The 22127-nt window shown below is 46.6% G+C and overlaps 1 protein-coding gene across 1 annotated transcript in view; it reads right to left on the reverse strand.

Annotated features, from left to right (window-relative positions):
* Nucleotides 1–5062: 5062 nt before the first annotated feature.
* The window catches only part of LOC129699115 (solute carrier family 15 member 2-like), a 74990-nt gene continuing 57925 nt past the window's right edge, over nucleotides 5063–22127 (reverse strand). The window contains exons 16-23 of the mRNA XM_055638782.1: nucleotides 18887–19012; nucleotides 16013–16177; nucleotides 12631–12677; nucleotides 12428–12538; nucleotides 10239–10335; nucleotides 8583–8729; nucleotides 7087–7191; nucleotides 5063–5398 (exon numbers count right to left, since the gene is read on the reverse strand). Of these exons, the coding sequence (XP_055494757.1) occupies nucleotides 5180–5398; nucleotides 7087–7191; nucleotides 8583–8729; nucleotides 10239–10335; nucleotides 12428–12538; nucleotides 12631–12677; nucleotides 16013–16177; nucleotides 18887–19012 (1017 nt within the window). The 3' untranslated portion in view covers nucleotides 5063–5179. The remainder of the gene's footprint in view (nucleotides 5399–7086; nucleotides 7192–8582; nucleotides 8730–10238; nucleotides 10336–12427; nucleotides 12539–12630; nucleotides 12678–16012; nucleotides 16178–18886; nucleotides 19013–22127) is intronic.

A 22127-nucleotide genomic window follows, 5' to 3' on the forward strand; every position in this document is an offset into this window, starting at 1 on the left:
CCGCACGTTCTTGGAGAGTGGGATTAAACCGGAGCACCCGGAGAAAACCGCACGCGGTCACAGGGAGAACGCATAAACTCCGTTCTAATAGGAACCTGAGGGGTAATGTTTTTACTCAAAGGGGTGGTGGAACGATCTGCCGGAGGAGGTAGTGGTGTATAAGATCATGAGAGGAATAGATCGGGTAGGTAGGCCAAACGCAGGCAGGCTGGTGGGACTAGTGTAGATGGGGCATGTTGGACGTTGTGGGAAAGTTGGGCCGAATGGTCTGTTTCCACGCTGTATGACTCTATGATGATGATTCCACAAACTTACACACACAAACACACACCGTAGAAAATAGACACAAGAATTCCAGATGCTGGTTTACAAAAAAATGGCATAGAGAGCTGAAGTAACCGTGCATCAGACAGCATCTCTGGAGGCCATGGATAGGCAACATCTATACACACGCATAGACACACAGACACACACATACTCCTACACACACAGACACATACACATGTACACACACATAGACACACACACACACACACATAGACATACACAGAGACATACAAACACTCCTACACACACAGGCACATACACATGTACACACACACACGCAGACACATACACATGTACACACACACACACACACATACACACACTCCTACACACACACACAGACAGATACACATAGACACACAACTCCCTGGTCCACATGCTGGTCTGCTTGTAAACTGCGTTGACAACCTGTCTGGCTGGAGTTTTTACGGACATTTTCAACATCTCACTTCTGAGGTCTGAGGTTCCCACCTGCTTTAAAAGGGGATCAATTATACCAGTGCCCAAGTAGAGCTGGGTGACGTGCCTCAATGACTATCGACCAGTGGCACTAACGCCTGTGGTGATGAAGTGCTTTGAGAGGCTGATCATGGCGCAAATCAACTCCTACCTCGACAAAAACCTGGACCCACTGCAGTTCGCTTACCGCCACAACAGATCAACGGTGGATGGGATCTCACTGGCTCTCCACTCCGCTCTGGACCACTTGGACAACAAAAACTCATATGTCAGGCTGTTATTCATTGACTACAGCTCGGCGTTTAATACCATCATCCCCTCCAAGCTGGTTACCAAGCTCTCAGATCTGGGTCTCTGCGCATCCCTCTGCAATTGGATCCTCGACTTCCTCATTCACAGACCATAGTCTGTCCATATTGGTGGAAATGTGTCATCCACGATAACAATCAGCACAGGAGCACCTCAAGGCTGCGTGTCAGCCCCCTGCTGTACTCACTCTATACTCAGGGCTGCGTAGCCGGACATAGTGCGAACTCCATCATCAAGTTCGCCGAAGACACCACGGTTGTGGGACGAATCGCTGATGGTGACGAGTCAGAGTATAGAAGTGAGATCGATCGATTGACCAAATAGAAACATACAAATTAGGTGCAGCAGTAGGCCATTCGGCCCTTCGAGCCTGCACCGCCATTCAATATGTTCATGGCTGATCATCCAACTCAGTATCCCGTACCTGCCTTCTCTCCATACCCTCTGATCCACTTAACCACAAGGGCCACATCTAACTCCCTCTTAAATATAGCCAATGAACTGGCCTCGACTACCCTCTGTGGCAGAGAGTTCCAGAGATTCACCACTCTCTGTGTGAAAAATGTTCTTTACATCTCGGTTTTAAAGGATTCCCCCCTTATCCTTAAGCTGTGACCCCTTGTCCTGGACTTCCCCAACATCGGGAACAATCTTCCTGCATCTACCTTGTCCAACCCCTTAAGAATTTTGTAAGTTTCTATAAGATCCCCTCTCAATCTCCTAAATTCTAGAGAGTATAAACCAAGTCTATCCAGTCTTTCTTCATAAGACAGTCCTGACATCCCAGGAATCAGTCTGGTGAACCTTCTCTGCACTCCCTCTATGGCAATAATGTCCTTCCTCAGATTTGGAGACCAAAACTGTACACAATATTCCAGGTATGGTCTCACCAAGACCCTGTACAACTGCAGTAGAACCTCCCTGCTCCTATACTCAAATCCTTTTGCTATGAAAGCTAACATACCATTCGCTTTCTTCAGTGCCTGCTGCACCTGCATGCCTCCTTTCAATGACTGGTGTACCATGACACCCAGGTCTCGCTGCATCTCCCCTTTTCCTAATCGGCCACCATTTAGATAATAGTCTGCTTTCCTGTTTTTGCCACCAAAATGGATAACCTCACATTTATCCACATTATACTGCATCTGCCAAACATTTGCCCACTCACCCAGCCTATTCAAGTCACCTTGCAGTCTCCTAGCATCCTCCTCACAGCTAACACTGCCCCCCAGCTTAGTGTCATCCGCAAACTTGGAGATATTGCCTTCAATTCCCTCATCCAGATCATTAATATATATTGTAAAAAGCTGGGGTCCCTGCAGTGAGCCTTGCGGTACCCCACTAGTCACTGCCTGCCATTGTGAAAAGGACATGTTTACTCCTACTCTTTGCTTCCTGTTTACCAGACAGTTCTCTATCCACATCAATACTGAACCCCCAATGCCGTGTGCTTTAAGTTTGTATACTAATCTCTTATGTGGGACCTTGTCGAAAGCCTTCTGGAAGTCCAGATACACCACATCCACTGGTTCTCCCCTATCCACGCTACTAGTTACATCCTCGAAAAATTCTATAAGATTCGTCAGACATGATTTACCTTTCGTAAATCCATGCTGACTTTGTCCAATGATTTCACCACTTTCCAAATGTGCTGCTATCCCATCTTTAATAACTGACTCTAGCAGTTTCCCCACTAACGATGTTAGACTAACTGGTCTGTAATTCCCCGCTTTCTCTCTCCTTAAAAAGTGGGGTTACGTTTGCTACCCGCCAATCCTCAGGAACTACTCCAGAATCTAAAGAGTTTTGAAAGATTAACACTAATGCATCCACTATTTCTGGAGCTACTTCCTTAAGTACTCTGGGATGCAGCCTATCTGGCCCTGGGGATTTATCGGCCTTTAATCCATTCAATTTACCCAACACCACTTCCTGACTAACCTGGATTTCACTCAGTTCCTCCATCTCATTTGACCCCCGGTCCCCTGCTATTTCCGGCAGATCATTTATGTCTTCCTTAGTGAAGACGGAACCAAAGACGTTATTCAATTGGTCCACCATATCCTTGTTCCCCATGATCAACTCACCTGTTTCTGACTGCAAGGGACCTACATTTGTTTTAACTAATCTCTTTCTTTTCACATATCTATAAAAACTTTTGCAGTCAGTTTTTATGTTCCCTGCCAGTTTTCTTTCATAATCTATTTTTCCTTTCCTAATTAAGCCCTTTGTCCTCCTCTGCTGGTCTCTGAATTTCTCCCAGTCCTCCGGTATGCTGCTTATTCTGGCTAGTTTGTACGCATCATCCTTCGCTTTGATACTATCCCTGATTTCCCTTGTTATCCACTGATGCACTACCTTCCCTGATTTATTCTTTTGCCAAACTGGGATGAACAATTTTTGTAGTTCATCCAAGCAGTCTTTAAATGTCTTCCATTGCATATCCACCGTCAACCCCTTTAGAATCAATTGCCAGTCAATCTTGGCCAATTCACGTCTCATACCCTCAAAGTTACCTTTCTTTAAGTTCAGAACCATTGTCTCTGAATTAACAATGTCACTCTCCATCCTAATGAAGAACTCAACCATATTATGGTCACTCTTGCCCAAGGGGGCACGTACAACAAGATTGCTAACTAACCCTTCCTCATTACTCAATACCCAGTCTAAAATAGCCTGCTCTCTCGGTGGTTCCTCTACATGTTGATTTAGATAACTATCCCGCATACATTCCAAGAAATCCTCTTCCTCAGCACCCCTGCCAATTTGATTCACCCAATCTATATGTAGATTGAAGTCACCCATTATAACTGATTTGCCTTTGTTGCACGCATTTCTAATTTCCTGTTTCATACCATCTGCAACTTCACTACTACTGTTAGGTGGCCTGTACACAACACCCACCAGCGTTTTCTGCCCCTTAGTGTTTCGCAGCTCTACCCATACCGATTCCACATCCTCCAAACTAATGTCCTTCCTTTCCATTGCGTTAATCTCCTCTCTAATCAGCAACGCTACCCCACCTCCTTTTCCTTTCTCTCTATCCCTCCTGAATATTGAATATCCCTGGATGTTCAGCTCCCAGCCTTGGTCACCCTGGAGCCATGTCTCTGTGATCCCAACTATATCATAATCATTAATGGCTATCTGCACATTCAACTCATCCACCTTATTACGAACACTCCTTGTATTGAGACACAAAGCCTTCAGGCTTGTTATTACAACTCTCTTACCCCTTATACAATTATGTTGAAAAGTGGCCCTTTTTGATTTTTGCCCTGGTTTTGTCTGCCTGCCACTTTTACTTTTCACCTTGCTACCTATTGCTTCTACCCTCATTTTACACCCCCCTGCCTCTCTGCTCTTGTACCCATCACCCTGCCATGGTGGACTTTGGAAGGGGTAGGATGGGGACCCACAGTCCCGTTTATATCAACGGGTCGATGGTAGAAAGGGACAAGAGCTTCAATTCCTGGGCGTGCACATCTCTGAAGATCTCTCCTGGTCCAAGAACACTGATGCAATTATAAAGAAAGCACATCAGCGCATCTACTTCCTGAGAAGATTACGGAGAGTCGGTTTGTCAAGGAGGACTCTCTCGAACTTCTACAGGTGCACAGTAGAGAGCATGCTGACCGGTTGCATCGTGGCTTGGTTCGGCAACCTGAGCATCCAGGAGCAGAAAAGGCTGCAAAAAGTCGTAACCACTGCCCAGTCCATCATCGGCTCTGACCTCCCTACCATCGAGGGGATCTATCGCAGGTGCTGCCTCAAAAAGGCTGCCAACATCATCAAGGCATCACACCATCCTGGCCACACACTCATCTCTCCGCTGCCATCAGGTGGAAGGTACAGGAGCCTGAAATCTGCAACATCCAGGCTCAGGAACAGCTTCTTCCCCACAGCCATCAGACTATTAAACACAACTTCAAACAAACCATGAACTATGTCAGCCTATTGCAGTTTATCTGTTTATTTATGTGTGTATATATATATTCTTTGGTATATGGACACACTGATCTGATCTGATCTGTATTTATGTCTAAAATATTCCGTCGTGCTGCAGCAAAGCAAAGCAAGAATTTCATTGTCCTATCTGGGACACATGACAAAAAACTCTCTTGACTTGACTTGACTTGAGGGATTTGTTTGGATACAGTGGTGACGGAGCGATCTCCTCCTCTGCATCCTTGGCCGGCTTGGCCAACTCTCCGGAATCCACGTAGGTGTAGTGGTAAGCCATGATGGAGAATATGATGCAGACCACAAGCAGCAGGCAGGCAAAGAGCACAAACTCTTCCCACTGTGGGTGGAAAAAGGGACATGTCAATATCATCGGCACTACACGCGCAGGAGAAACAATCATAGAAACATAGAAAATAGGTGCAGGAGTAGGCCATTCGGCCCTTCGAGCCTGCACCGCCATTCAATATGATCATGGCTGATCGTCCAACTCAGTATCCTGTACCTGCCTTCTCTCCATACCCCCTGATCCCTTTAGCCACAAGGGCCACATCTAACTCCCTCTTAAATATAGCCAATGAACTGGCCTCAACTACCTTCCGTGGCAGAGAATTCCAGAGATTCACTACTCTCTGTGTGAAAAATGTTTTCCTCATCTCGGTCCTAAAAGATTTCCCCCTTATCCTTAAACTGTGTGACCCCTTGTTCTGGACTTCCCCAACATCGGGAACAATCTTCCTGCATCTAGCCTGTCCAACCCTTTAAGAATTTTGTAATTTTCAACACCTCCCCCCCCCCCCCCCCCCCGTTATCCAACGAGTTTTCAGGCTGAAGTCCTAAGACTTTAGGCTTCAGACTTTAGAGATACAGTGCGGAAACAGGCCCTTCGGCCCATCAAGTCCGCGCCGAGCAACGATTACCCCTGACACTATCCGACACACCAGGGACAATTAATAATCTTTCAGAAACCAATTAACCTACAAACCCGCACGTCCTTGGGGTGTGGGAGTAAACCGGAGCACCCGGAGAAAACCCCACGCGGTCACAGGGAGAACGCACAAACTGCGTCCTAATAGGAACCCGAGAGGTAACGTTTTTACACAAAGGGGTGGTGGAACGAGCTGCCGGAGGAGGTAGCGGTGTATAAGATCATGAGAGGAATAGATCGGGTAGGTGGGCCAAACGCAGGCAGGCTGGTGGGACTAGTGTAGATGGGGCATGTTGGTCGGTGTCGCAAGTTGGGCTGAAGGGTCTGTTTCCACTCTGTATGAATCTATGACGATGATTCCACAAACTTACACACACAAATACACACCGTAAAAAATAGACACAAGGAATTCCAGATGCTGGTTTACAAAAAGTGGCATGGAGCGCTGAAGTAACAGCGCATCAGACAGCATCTCGGGAGGCCACGGATAGGGAACTTCTCATGTAGGGACGTTTCTTCAGACATTGACACACTCACACTCAGACACACACACACATAGACACACTCAGACACATACACACACACATACACAAAGACACACACATACACACAGACACAAACACAAAAACACACACACATACAAACACTCCTACAAACACACACACAGCCAGATACACATAGACACACCTACATACACACTCCTACACACACTCTCCTACACACACACAGGCATACACACACTCCTGCACACACACATACGCATAGTCACATAGAGATACACACACTCCTACACACACAGGCACACGCACACACACACACACAGACACACACACTCCTACACAGACACACACACACACATTCCTACACATTCCTACGCACACAGTCGCACGCACTCACACAGACACACGCACTCACACACACAGACACACACACACACACACACACACACACACTCCTACACAGACGCACAGACTCTCCATTCTCTTCCATTGAAATGGTACACAAAGCAAGGTGTCAATTTAACACAAATCAGTGCCAGCTAATTTCCACAGGCTACCACAGATAAAGGATTGGCAGATGATGCTGTTGCAATCTGGTACCTGCTCCAAGAACGCAGACTTGGCCACGATAACCACAATGATGTTCCCGAAAGCCACAGTCAGGAGCCAGCCAGACTGAAGCACAGCTTTCATGTTTATAGGAGCCTGAAACAACAAAAGTAGAAGCAATTTAATTTAGTTTGAGTTTAGTTTATTGTCATGTGTACCTTTTGTTGCGTGCTACCCAGTCAGTGGAAAGACAACACATGATTACAATCGGGCCGTCCACAGTGTACAGATCCACGATAAAGGGAATAATGTGAATAACATTGAGTGCGAGATGAAGTCGAGTAAAGTCCAATCAAACATTGGGCGCCATGTTATAGAAAAGATGTTGTCAAGCCAGAAAGGGTACAGAGAAGATTTCCAAGGATGTTGCCAGGACTAGAGGGACTGAGCTATCGGGAGAGGTTGAGTAGGCTGGGACTCCGCTCCTTGGAGCGCAGGAATCTTATTGAGGTGTATAAAATCATGAGAGGAATAGATCGGTTAGATGGACAGAGTCTCTTGCCCAGAGTAGGTGAATCGAGGAGCAGAGGACATAGGCTTAAGGTGAAGGGGAAAAGATTTAATCGGAATCTGGGGGGTAACTTTTTCACACAAAGGGAGGTGGGTGTATGGAACAAGCTGCCAGAGGAGGTAGTTGAGGCTGGGACTATCCCAACGTTTAAGAAACAGTTAGACAGGTACATGGACAGGACAGGTTTGGAGGGATATGGGCCAAGCGCGGGCTGGTGGGACTAGTGTCGCTGGGACATTGTTGGCTGGCATGGGCACGTTGGGCTAAAGGGCCTGTTTCCACACTGCATCACTCTATGACCCTAACTCAGCGAGCCGGGCTGTAGAAAAGGAACAGGTGATGTTTCGGATCGAGACCCTTCCTCAGACTTTTCAGATTTCCTCAGTGCTTCTGAATCTGCTTCCACCCTCCACTCCCATCACCGCCCCCCCTCTCCCTCCCCCCCCCCCCCCCCCCCCCCCCACCCCACACACCCTCCCAGTCCTGGGCTCCCGATAACAATTCACTCTTTACCACACAATCCAGTTTCCTTTGCCTATTATGCTCTCTGTTGCATGGAGCCAGAACGTGCAATGAATTGTTCCTGAATCTGTGACATTTGTGACAGGAGTTTTGACTGGATCCCATTCTGACCAGAAGCCACTTAAGATACCTGGTCCACGTTGGATGTAACAGGCACTGGACAGCCAAGGGATTTTGGATGTCTCTCCACAGAAATCTGTCATTCTATCCACACAATTATTAGGGTTGAGTGAAGCAATTCTGGGAAGTTTTTAGCTTGAAGTAAGAAACATAAGGAGCAGGATCGAAGGGTCGAACGACCTACTCCTGCACCTATTTTCTATGTTTCTATGTTTCTTAAAGTTTGCAATAGTACCTGCCTCGGTCTGAATGAAATCCACCATTGCCGATATGAATATTTGTCTACTCAAAGTTCAAGTTGGGTCTCCATGTGGATGGCAGAGGAAGCCCGTACCTGAGAGTAGGAAAACTCCATCCCAGTAAGTGCGAACATCACTTCTCCAGCAGCCATCAGCACGTACTGCGGAATTTGCCACGCGATGTGGATTGTATTCGCTCTGATGTCTTCAGTCTTCCAGATCTTCAACCTGCGTTCTTCGGGCTGAGGATCGAAGAAAATAGCGGGTTAATGTCGTTCCCCAAATTGATGGATCCAAGATGGCGCCCGACCCCGGCGACTATTTGCGTGCTAGCCATAGAAAGTGGCCACGGTGGCGCAGCGGTGGAGTTGCTGCCTTACAGCGTGTGCAGCGCCAGAGACCCGGGTTCGATCCCGACTACGGGTGCTTGTCTGTACGGAGTTTGTACGTTCTCCCCGTGACCCGCGTGGGTTTTCCCCGGGCGCTCCGGTTTCCTCCCACATCCCAAAGACGTACAGGTTTGTAGGTTAATTGGCTTGGTGTAAATGTAAAAATTGTCCCTAGTGTGTGTTGGGTTGTGTTAATGTGCGGGGATCGCTGGTCAGCCCGATCCGGCGGGCCTGTTTCCGCGCTGTATCTCTAAACAAAACTAAACTGATCTACAATCACATATAACAATCGCTCCACACTCTTAAATATCTACTCCTACAGCAACATTCCATTCCCTTATCATGTATCTGTACACTGTAAGCGGCTCGATTGTAATCATTTACAATCTTTCACTGAATGGTTAGCACACAACAAAAGCTTTTTACTGTTCCTCGGTACACGTGGCTATAAACTGAACTGAACTGAACACAGAGATCATGTGCGGAAATGCAGAGGATGCCAATGGTCTTCAGATCCCTTTCAACAAATTGCTGTTTTTTTTTCCTTTTTCCTTCCCCCCACAATATGTAATATGTAAAAGAATATGTGATTCTGTTCCATTCTGTTTGTTGTTTGTGTTGTTTGTCTTTTTGCACAAAGTCCCGCGAGCATTGCCACTTTTCATTTCACTGCACATCTCGTATGTGTATGTGATGAATAAACTTGACTCGACTTGAACATGGGTCCTAGAAGAAGATCTGGAGGTACCTTCTAGTCAGTCACACAGCATGGAAACAGTCTCTTCAGCCCACTTGCCCACGCCGACCAACGTCCCGTCCCATCTATACTATTCCCATCCGCCTGCGCTTGGCCCATAACCCTTTGAACCTATCCAATCCATGTATCTGTCCAAATGTCTCTTAAATATTGTTATATTAGTATCTGCCTCAACTACCTCCTCCCACGGCTCGTTCTGTACACCCAACATGGGGTGGCAGGGTGGCGCTGCGGTATAGTTGATGCTGTCTTACAGTGCCACAGACCCGGGTTCGATCCTGACTACGGGTGCTGTCAGTACGGAGTCTGTACGTTCTCCCCGTGACCTGCGTGGGTTTGCCCCGGGTTCCTTCCACACTCCAAAGACTTGCAGGTTTGTAGGTTAATTGTGCTGGTAAAATTGAAAATTGTCCTTAGTGTGTGTAAGGGAGCACTAGTGTATCGCTGGACGGCGTGGACCCGGTGTGCCGAAGGGCCTGTTTCCACGCTGAGTCTCCAAACTAAACTGACCAGTAGCTGGGCATTTCCCAAGGATGGGATCACAGATCATCAGGATTTTCCTGTATATCCCATGTACCAGTGGGGGGGAGGGGGGAGGCACTTACTACCACGTATGTAATGATGGTGTACACCGCTCCAAAGTCCAACAGTCCCAAATCCACAGGGTACTCGATCGCACCATCTTCACACGTTCCCTGGTAGCTGTAGGAACAGCAACAGATTAGGACGAGGAGCAAGGAATCTGCAGCTGCCTGGGGTATCTTCACTAGATATGTAGGAAGGAACTGCAGATGCAGGTTTAAACCAAAGATAGACACAAAATGCTGGAATAGCTCGGTGGGACAGGCAGCATCCCTGGAGAGAAGAAATGGGTGACATTTCGGGTCGAGACCTTTTCGGGCGGGTCGACACCCTCAGTCTGAACAAGGGTCTTGACCCGGAACGTCACCCATTCCTTCTCTCCAGAGATGCTGCCTGTCCCACTGAGTTACTCCAGCATCTTGTGTCTCTTACATTTTTACTTTAGTTTACTTTAGAGATACAATGTGGAATGTACATGCTCATAAGTTGTTTTCTCTGGAATGTCAGAGGCTGAGGGTGACTTGATCGAAGCGTACGGTCTTACGTTCTACGAGCAGAATTGGCCATTCGGCCCATCAAGGCTACTCCATCCTTCAATCACGGCTGATCTACCTTTCCCTCTCAACCCTATTCTCTTGCCTTCTCCCCATAACCCCTGATACCTGTACTAATCAGGTGAAGCCGCGGTCTGCAGAGCTCCGGCTGGCGCAGTGTCCGCAGCCTGGGATCCCTCGTGGGGGGACCCGGGGAAAGAAGCTCCGAATGCTGACCCGCGGCCAACTTCTACCGCGGGCGCGGCAGGGACTTACCATCACCCCTGGAGAGGAGCTTCGACCGCCGGCCCTGCGGTCTGCGGTGCTTCCGGCCGCGGCGCGGCGGGAACATTAAATCTTCGACCGCCGGCCTGCGGCCTACACCATCCTGAAGCCGCGGTCTCCAGTGGGGAAGAGCCGACTCTGGACTTGCCTGGACTTACCTTGTCTGAACGTCTGGACTCCCGCAGCGACAGCTGTGCTGCGTTGAGGTCCCGACCACGGGGGGAAATGGAGGAGGACTGGCCAAATTTTGTGCCTTCCACCACAGTGATGAATGCTGTGTTGGTTGTTTGTGTTAAATTTTGATTGTGTATTGGGTGTTCTTTATCATTGTACCGCTGCCGGCAAATTAATTTCACTTGCACTTTATGTGCAATGTGACGAATAAAACCGTATTGTATTGTATTGTATTGACTTGACTTGTCATTCTCCGCCTTAAAATTATCCAGTGACTTGGCCTCCACAGCCGTTTGCGGCAATGATTATGTCCACAGATTCACCACTAATGAAATTCACCCTCATCTCCTTCCTAAAGGTACCTCCTTTTATTCTGAGGCTGTGTCCTCTGGCCCTAGACTCTCTCACTAGTGGAAACATACTTTCCACATACACTCTATCCAAGCCTTTCACTATTTGCTAAGTTTCAATGAGGTCCCCGCTCATATTTCTAAACTCCAGCGAGTATAGGCCCAGTGCCTTCAAATGCTCATCAAAGAAAATAGGTGCAGGAGGAGGCCATTTGGCCCTTGGAGCCAGCACTGCCATTCATTGTGATCATCCACAATCAATAACCCGTGCCTGCCTTCTCCCCATATCCCTTGATTCCGCTAGCCCCTAGAGCTCTATCTAACTCTCTTTTAAATTCATCCAGTGAATTGGCCTCTACTGCCTTCTGTGGCAGGGAATTCCATAAATTCACAACTCTCTGGGTGAAAAAGTTTTTTCTCGTCACAGTTTGAAATGTCTTCCCCTGTTTCTTAGTCTTTTTCTTATTCCCCCTTTATCATATTCATCATTCTCGGGATCATTGTTGTAAAAAGGCCCATTAGCCCACCGGGTCCGCGCCGCCCGGCGTGATCGCTGGATGGAGCAGACTCGGTGGGCTAATGGCCCCGTACACAAGTGCTATCCTGCACACTAGGGACAATTTACAGAAGCCAATTAACCTACAAACCTGTACGTCTTTGGAGTGTGGGAGGAAACCGGAGCACCTACGCGGTCACAGGAAGTACATACAAAATCTATATGGACAGTACCCATAGTCAGGATTTACTAGTGCTGGCCTGAAGTGTCGAATGGCCTACTCCTGCACCTATTTTCCATGTTTCTATCTTCCCTCCAGAGATGCTGCCTGTCCCACAGAGTTTCTCTGGCGTTTTGTGTCAATCTCCACTTACTGTCCTCGGGTGACGATTTTGTACGTGGAGCTGCCGTAGTTTGCATCCACCATGCCGATTTCCTCACCGCCAAGCGTGAAGTTCAGGTCTCTGCTGTAGGCATTCACGAACCTGCGGGAAGAAGCCAGGCCTTGCGTCGGACGTGGAACGATGGGTTTGCCGGCTGGTAACAGACGGAGGGGGTTAGCGGGGAACTGTCCTACCTCAGGGTGGCCTTGCCCTTCTGTGGCTTGGACTTCTCGTCTTCCAACTGGGGGTAAAGGCAAGACAGTTACCATAGAAACATAGAAAAATAGGTGCAGGAGTAGGCCATTCGGCCCTTTGAGCTAGCACCGCCATTCAATATGATCATGGCTAATCATCTAAAATCTATACCCCGTTCCTGCTTTTTCCCCATATCCCTTGATTCCGTTAGCCCTAAGAGTGGTAGCTGTGTGGAATGAGCTTCCAGTGAAGGTGGTGGAGGCAGGTTCGTTTTTATCATTTAAAAATAAATTGGATAGTTATATGGATGGGAAGGGAATGGAGGGTTATGGTCTGAGCGCCGCAGGTATATGGGACTAGGGGAGATTATGTGTTCGGCACGGACTAGAAGGGTCGAGATGGCCTGTTTCCGTGCTGTAATTGTTATATGGTTATATGGTTAAGAGCTAAATCTAACTCCCTCTTGAATACATCCAGTGAATTGGCCTCCACTGCCTTCTGTGGCAGAAAATTCCACAGATTCTCAACTCTCTGGGTGAAAAATATTTCCTCATATCAGTCCTAAATGGTCAACCCCTTATTCTTAAACTGTGTGACCCCTGGTTCTGGACTCCCCCAAACTTGGTGAACATTTGTCCTGCATCTAGCCTGTCCAATCCTTTAAGAATTTTATATGTTTCTAGAAGATCTCCTCTCATCCTTCTAAATTCCAATGAATACAAGTCCAGTTGACCCAGGAAGTCAGGAAGACGCCTGCAATGATATTCATGGTGAAAACAGACTCAAAGTGCTGGAGTAACTCAGCAGGTCAGGCAATATGTCTGGAGGGCAGGAATTGGTGACATTTCAGGCCGAGATCCTCCTTCAGACCTCAAACGTCACCTCAAGATTCAAGAGAGTTTATTGTCATGTGTCCCAGATAGGACAATGAAATTCTTGCTTTGCTTCAGCACAACAGAATATAGAAGGCATGAATACAGAACAGATCAGTGTGTCCATATGCCATTATATAAATATATACACACATGAATAAATAAAACAGATAAAGTGCAAATAAACAGATAATGGGCTATTAATGTTCAGAGTTTTGTTTGAGTTAAGTTCAATAGCCTGATGGCTGTGGGGAAGTAGCTATTCCTGAACCTGGTCGTTGCAGTCTTCAGGCTCCTGTACCTTCTACCTGAAGGTAGTGGGGAGATGAGTGTGTGGCCCGGATGGTGTGGGTCCTTGATGATGCTGCCAGCCTTTTTGAGGCAGCGACTGTGATAGATCCCCACGATGGTAGGGAGGTCAGAGCCGATGATGGACTGGGCAGTGTTTACTACTTTCTGTAGTCTTTTCCGCTCCTGGGCGCTCAAGTTGCCGAACCAAGCCACGATGGAACCAGTCAGCATGCTATCTACCTATTCCTATTTCTCCAGACATGCTGCCTGACATGATCTAGTCAACAATTTCCTTGCACTCCGTCCCCTTTGATATTTCGTTTTCACACCTTACCCTTCCATATCTCTGTGTCTCCTTCTCCCCCGATTCTCAGTCTGAAGAAGAGTCTCGACCCAGAACGTCACCCATTCCTTCTCTCCGGAGATGCCGCCTGTCCCGCTGAGCGACTCCAGCATTTTGTGTCTGTCTACGGTGTAAACCAGCATCTGCCGTTCATTCCTCGCACATGGTGTTTATACTAAATGGGTTCCTTTCAAGGTCGCTGAGGCCCCGGCACTCTCTTGCTCACACACTCACACTGACTGTGCCTCGGACTCTCTCACAGAAAGGTGCTCACACTCTGCCTCTCACTCTCACACATATCAACTCTCCCGCCCTCCCCCCTCCCTCTCTCACACACACACACACGCACACGTACACACACACACAGTCACTCTTATACACACACACTCAGATTCTCTCTCAGACACATACCAACTCTCCCACCCTCCCTCACATACACACAGATGCTCTGTCTCTGCATGTGGACACTGACTACCCTCACAGACTATTTTTTCGTCTTTCCACCTCATACACACACTCTGATTCTCTCTCTCTCTCCCTGTCTCTCTTACACACACTGATGCTCTCTTATAGACACACTCTGACTCACTCATGGCTGATCGTCCCCTATCAATAACCCGTGCCTGCCCTCCCCATATCCCTTGATTCCAATAGCCCCTAGAGCTCTATCTAACTCTCTCTTAAATCCATCCAGTGACTTGGCCTCCACTGCCCTCTGTGGCAGGGAATTCCACAAATTCACAACTCTCTGGGTGAAAACGATTTTTCTCACCTCTAAGACTAAATGGCTTCCCCTTTATTCTAAGACTGTGACCCCTGGTTCTGGACTCGCCCAACATTGGGAACATTTTTCCTGCATCTGGCTTGTCCAATCCTTATATAATTTTATATGGTTCTATAAGATCCCCCTCATCCTTCTAAACTCCATTGAATATAAGCCTAGTTCCGAATAAATTTCAAGATCCTCCTTCAAGTCTACAAAGCCCTTAACGGGCTTGCCCCCATCTACATCAAAAGTCTGCTTACCCACCACACCACCTCCAGGACCCTCAGATCGGCCGACTTGGTGTTACTGAACATCCCGCGGTCTAGGCATAAGCTCAGGGGTGACCGCGCCTTTGCGGTTGCAGCTCCTAGACTGTGGAACAGCAACCCTCTTCCCATCAGAACTGCCCCCTCCATCGACTCTTTTAAGTCGAGAATTAAAACTCATCTTTACTCTCAAGCCTTTCTTGACGTCCTCTGAGGGAGGGCTATATGTATGTATTCATGTATGTACTTAATCTATGAGCTACTGTTGTATAACGTTAGTACCTCCACCAATGTAAAGCACTTTGGCCAACGAGAGTTGTTTTTCAAATGTGCTATAGAAATAAAAGTGACTTGACTTGTTTTTTCAATCTTTCCTCATATGACAGTCCCGCCATTGCAGGGATCAATCTCGTGAACTTACGCTGGACTGCCTCAATCACAAGGATGTCCTTCCTCAAATCAGGAGATCAAAACTCTTAGTCCGGAGAAGGGTCTCGACCGGAAACGTCACCTATTCCTTTTATCCAGAGATGCTGCCTGACCCTCTGAGTCAGTCCAGTTTTTTGTGAGTTTAAAGGGCCTGTCCCAATTGGCGATTTTTTTCGTCGACTGCCAGGATAATTGGCTGATGTAACAGGTCACCGAAAAAGTGTCGGCGTGACGACGTATGGACGCGCGGCGTCTCCTCAAGTGTCGCAACATTTTTTTTGTTGCCGCTGGATTTTGAAATGTTCAAAATCTTTCGATGACCCTGATACGTCAGTCAATGATGCCGGCAGTCGCCGAAAAAAATCGCCAAGTGGGACAGGACCTCAAAGGTTCCAGGCGATGGTTAATACCTACCAATCGGCATTGTAGGTTTGTGCTCTCGTTGTAGACCAGAATGCTGTAGGCATTGGCTTCACTGAGAGTTTGATGGCATATTGAGTTCCTGCCTTCATAGGTCAGTTCAAACATGAAGGATTGGTTGTTAGAATCAAGCTGCAACTTGATGTAATGATCTGGATCCTGTGACACAAAATAAATATTTTAGATGTTTTAAAAGCACAATGATATGATAAAATTTATATTTCCATAGAGATGTTAACATGGTAAAATATGGTGAGACAAATTGTAATCGGTCTCGTTGACCTTTCCTGCATTCTTTCTACAGTCACAGTCGCAACACGGAAACAGGCCCTTTGTCACCGAGTCCGCGCCGACCAGCGATCCCCGCACACCAACGCTCTCCTACACACACTACGGACAATTTACCTTTATACCAAGCCAATTAACCTACAAACCTGCATGTCTTTGGAGCGCGGGAGGAAAGCAGATGTTCCGGAGAAAACCCACGCAGGTCATGGGGAGAACGTGCAAACTCCAAACAGACAGCGCCGTAGTCAGGATCGAACCCGGTACGGGTCTTCGGCGCTCTAAGGCAGCAACTCTACCGCTGCACCACCATGCCGCCCATTTAAGAAACATTCGGACAGGTACATAGATAGGACAGGTTTAGAGGGATATGGGCCAAATGCAGGCAAGTGGGGCCGGTGTGGATGGGGCATGTTGGTCAGTGTGGGCAAGTTGGGCCGAAGGGCCTGTTTCCATGCTGTATGCCTCTATGCCTAGTCTTTCTTATTGTCATTCTTACAGCACCATTACAGGAAGGATGTGGAGGCTTTGGAAACAGTGCAGGTTTACCAGAATGCTGCATGGGGTGTCAAATTCATTTAAACTCATTTTAGATCACGGGCAAAATGCAACTTCATGTGCGCTGGATCGCACCGTGAACACAGTCCACTCCGGCACCGTGGACAGCTGCAGCCCGCTGTGGCATCGGGTTGGATCGGACCAATCATGGGCCGCGAGTTTGACACCCCTGGTTTAGAGGGTATTAACTATAAGGAGATGTTCCACAAACTTTGGAGTGTTTTCTCATGAATGACAGAGGTTGAAGGGAGACCTGATAGAAGAAAATGAAATAATGAGAAGCATAGATAGAGTAGACAGTCAGAATCTTTTTCTCCAAGTGTGGAAATCTCAAAGATTAGAGAGCATAGTTTTAAGACGAGACGGATAAAGTTTAAAGGAGATGTGTGAGGCGATTTTTTTCGTAGAGAGCGTTTTATGTCCTTGGAACTCAGCCTGGTGACTGGGGCATTTGAGAGGCTTTTAGATAGGCACATGGATATGCAGGGTATGGAGGGATATGGTTCACATGCAGGCAGAGGAGATTAGTTTAACTTGGCATCATGTTTAGCATGGACATTGTAGGCCAAAGGGTCTATTCTTGCACAGAACTATTCTGTTCTCTACGTTCCAATCTACCTCAAAGTGGCCATTGCGTCTGCACTTTCTCTGTAGCTGCAACTCTATTTTTTCGCACTGTTTATTTTTCTCTTTTGCATTACCTGACCTACTCTTGCCCATCTTGTCCAAACATTATGCCAAGTTAAAATAAACTTCCCTGGAATTTAGATGGATGAGAGGAGATCTTATAGAAACATATAAAATTCTTAAGGGATTAGACAGGCTGGAGGCAGGAAAAATGTTCACGATGTTGTGGGAGTCCAGAACCGGAGGTCACAGTTTACGAATAATGGGTAGGCCATTTAGGACTGAGATGAGGAAAAATGTTTTCATCCAGAGAGTTGTGAATCTGTGGAATTCTCTGCCACAGAAGGCAGTGGAGGATAATTCACTAGATGTTTTCAAGAGAGAGTTAGATATAGCTCTTAGGGCTAACGGAATCGAGGGATATGGGGAGAAAGCAGAAACGGGGTACTGATTCTGGATGATCAGCCATGATCATATTGCATGGAGGTAGACAAAAATGCTGGAGAAAGTTAGCAGGTGAGGCAGCATCTTTGGAGCAAAGAAATAGGTGACGTTTCGGGTCGAGACCCTTCTTCAGACTGATGTCGGGGAGGGAGGGGGGGCGGAAAAAAGAAAGAGGCAGAGACAGTAGGCTTGTGGGAGAGCCGGGGAGGGGTATGGGGAGGGGAAGGAGGGAGGGAGAAAGCAAGGACTAATTGAAATGAGAGCATCTGAAACTATCTGCATGGTGACAACTTGAATTGGTAGTAAGGAAGGCAAATGCAATGGCAGCATTTATTCTGAGGGGATTCGGATATAAAACAAGGGATATAATGCTGAGGCTTGGTCATGCGCTGGGTCAGAACGTATTTGGAGTATTGTGAGCAATTTTGGGCACCATATCTGAGGATGGATGTGCTGGGGTTGGAGAGGGTCCACAGGAGGTTTACAATAATGATTCCAGGAATGAAAGCGTTAACATACGACGAGCGTTTGACTGCACCTGGCCTGCACTCACTGGAGTTTAGAAGAATGAGGGGGGGGGCCTCATTGAAACTTATCCAATAGCGAAAGCCCTGGATGGAGTGAATGTGGAGAGGATGTTTCCACTAGCGGGAGAATCTAGGATTAGAGGCCATAGCCTTAGAATTAAAGGATGTTCCTTTAGGAAGGAGATGAGGAGAAATGTATTTAGTCAGAGGGTGGTGAATCTGTGGAATTCTTTGCCACAGAAGGCTGTGGAGGCCAAGTGGATATTTTTAAGGCAGAGATAGATAGATTCTTGATTAGTACAGGTGTCAGGGTTTATGGGGAGAAGGCAGGAGAATGGGGTTAAGAGGGAGATATAAATCAACCATGAATGAATGGCAGAGTAGACATGATGGGCCGAATGGCCTAATTCTGCTCCGAGAACTTTACCTGAGAGGGTGCCATGGTGGTTGGAAAGCCATCGTGACCTTGGAGCGAGATGCTAATATCTTTATCAGCCAGGTTTAGGAACTGAACGTAACTTTCTTTAACACCGGGTTCTGGCACCAGAGTGCTCTAGGAAACACAAAGATATAACCATATAACCATATAACAATTACAGCACGGAAACAGGCCATCTCCGCCCTACAAGTCCGTGCCGAACAACTTTTTTCCCTTAGTCCCACCTGCCTGCACTCATACCATAACCCTCCATTCTCTTCTCATCCATATGTCTATCCAATTTATTTTTAAATGATACCAACGAACCTGCCGTCACCACTTCCACTGGAAGCTCATTCCACACCGCTACCACTCTCTGAGTAAAGAAGTTCCCCCTCATGTTACCCCTAAACTTCTGTCCCTTAATTCTGAAGTCATGTCCTCTTGTTTGAATCTTCCCTATTCTCAAAGGGAAAAGCTTGTCCACATCAACTCTGTCTATCCCTCTCATCATTTTAAAGACCTCTATCAAGTCCCCCCTTAACCTTCTGCACTCCAGAGAATAAAGACCTAACTTATTCAACCTATGTCTTTAACTTAGTTGTTGAAACCCAGGCAACATTCTAGTAAATCTCCTCTGTACTCTCTCTATTTTGTTGACATCCTTCCTATAATTGGGCGACCAAAATTGTACACCATACTCCAGATTTGGTCTCACCAATGCCTTGTACAATTTTAACATTACATCCCAGCTTCTAAACTCAATGCTCTGATTTATAAAGGCTAGTATACCAAAAGCTTTCTTTACCACCCTATCTATATGACATTTCACCTTCAAGGAACTATGCACGGTTATTCCCAGATCCCTCTGTTCAACTGTATTCTTCAATTCCCTACCATTTACCATGTACGTCCTATTTTGATTTGTCCTGCCAAGGTGTAGCACCTCACATTTATCAGCATTAAACTCCACCTGCCATCTTTCAGCCCATTTTTCCAAATGGCCTAAATCACTCTGTAGACTTTGGAAATCCTCTTCATTATCCACAACATCCCCTATCTAGGTATCATCTGCATACTTACTAATCCAATTTACCACCCTTTCATCCAGATCATTGATGTACATGACAAACAACAAAGGACCCAACACAGATCCCTGAGGCACCCCACTAGTCACCTGCCTCCAACCCGACAAACAGCCATCCACCATTACCCTCTGGCTTCTCCCATTCTGCCACTGTTGAATCCATCTTGCTATTCCTGCATTTATACCCAACAGTTGAAACTTCTTAACCAACCTTCCATGAGGAACCTTGTCAAAGGCCTTACTAAAGTCCATATAAACAACATCCACTGCTTTACCCTCGTCAATTTCCCTAGTAACCTCTTCAAAATATTCAAGAAGATTAGTCAAACATGACCTTCCAGGCACAAATCCATGTTGACTGTTCCTAATCAGACCCTGTTTATCCAGATGCTTATATATATTATCTCTAAGCATCTTTTCCATTAATTTGCCCACCACTGAAGTCAAACTAACAGGTCTATAATTGCTAGGTTTACTCTTAGAACCCTTTTTAAACAATGGAACAACATGCGCAGTACGCCAATCCTCGGGGACTATTCCCGTTTCTAATGACATTTGAAATATTTCTGTCATAGCCCTGGCTATTTCTACATTAACTTCCCTCAATGTCCTAGGGAATATCCTGTCAGGACCTGGAGACTTATCCACTTTAATATTTTTCAAAAATGTCAGTACTTCTTTTACTTTGAAACTCATAGTATCCATAGCTACTCTACTCGTTTCCCTTACCTCACATAATTCAATATCCTTCTCCTTGGTGAATACCGAAGAAAAGAAATTGTTTAATATCTCCCCCATCTCTTTTGGCTCTGCAGATAGCTGCCCACTCTGTCTCTCCAATGGACCAATTTTATCCCTCGTTATCCTTTTGCTATTAATATAGCTGCAGAAACCCTTTGGATTTACTTTCACCTTACTTGCCAAAGCAACCTCATATCTTCTTTTAGCTTTTCTAATTTCTTTCTTAAGATTCTTTTTACATTCCTTATACTCCACAAGCACCTAATTTACTTCATGCTGCCTATAATTATTGTAGATCTCCCTCTTTTTCCGAACAAGATGTCCAATTTCCCTTGAAAACCAGGGCTCTTTCCAATTTTTACTGTTTCCTTTCAACCGAACAGGAACATAAAGATTCTGTACTCTTAAAATTTCCCCTTTAAATGTCCTCCATATCAACATATTTAATGTGTAGGAAGGAACTGCAGCTGCAATGTGAAAGAAGGAACTGCAGATGCTGTTTTAAACCGAAGGGGGACGGGCAGCATCTCTGGAGGGAAGGAATGGGTGACGTTTCGGGTCGAGATCCTTCTTCAGAGAGAGGAACTGCAGATGCTGGTTTAAACCAAAGATAGACACCAAATGCTGGAGTCACTCAGGCAGCATCTCTGGAGAGAGGGAATGCTGCCTGTCCCGCTGAGTTACTCCAGCATTTTGTGTCAGCATATTTAATGGCATTCTAGAGAGCAGCAATATGGACAGAAACTGGGAGAATATAGAATTAGCATGAATGGTTGATCAATGGTCAGCGTGGATAGAGTGCATGTTTTCCCCGGGCGCTCTGGTCTCCTCCCACATTCCAGAGATGTGCAGGTTTGTAGGCTAATTGAGCTTTGTAGAATTTAAATTGTCCCTAGTGTGTGTATGATAGTGTTAATGTGTGGGTCTCTGGCGCTGTTAGGCGATTTTGTCACCCCCCCCCCCCCCCCCAATAAAAGTTAGTTGTAAGTTGTAGAGAAAGTTGAGGGAAGAAAGATTTACAAGAATGATTCCAGGAATGAGTGGGTTATCATACGATGAGCGTTTGAGCTCGGGGCCTGTACTCGCTGGAGTTTAGAAGGTTGAGAGGAGACCTCATTGAATTCTGTGGAATTTTCTGCCTCTAAGGGCGGTGGAGGCTGGTTCTCTGGATACTTTCAAGAGAGAGCTAGATTGGGCTCTTAAAGATAGCGGAGTCAGGAGATATGGGGAGAATGCAGGAACGGAGTACTGATTGTGGATGATCAGCCACGATCACATTGAATGGAGGTGCTGGCTCGAAGGGCCAAATGGGCTACTCCTGCACCTATTGTCTATTGTCTATTGAAACTTACAGAATAATGAAAGGCCTGGATAGAGTGGATGTGGAGAGGATGTTTCCACTGGTGGGAGAGTCTAGGACCA

Source organism: Leucoraja erinacea, chromosome 7 (genome assembly GCF_028641065.1).
Source record: "Leucoraja erinacea ecotype New England chromosome 7, Leri_hhj_1, whole genome shotgun sequence".
Lineage (NCBI taxonomy): Eukaryota > Metazoa > Chordata > Chondrichthyes > Rajiformes > Rajidae > Leucoraja > Leucoraja erinaceus.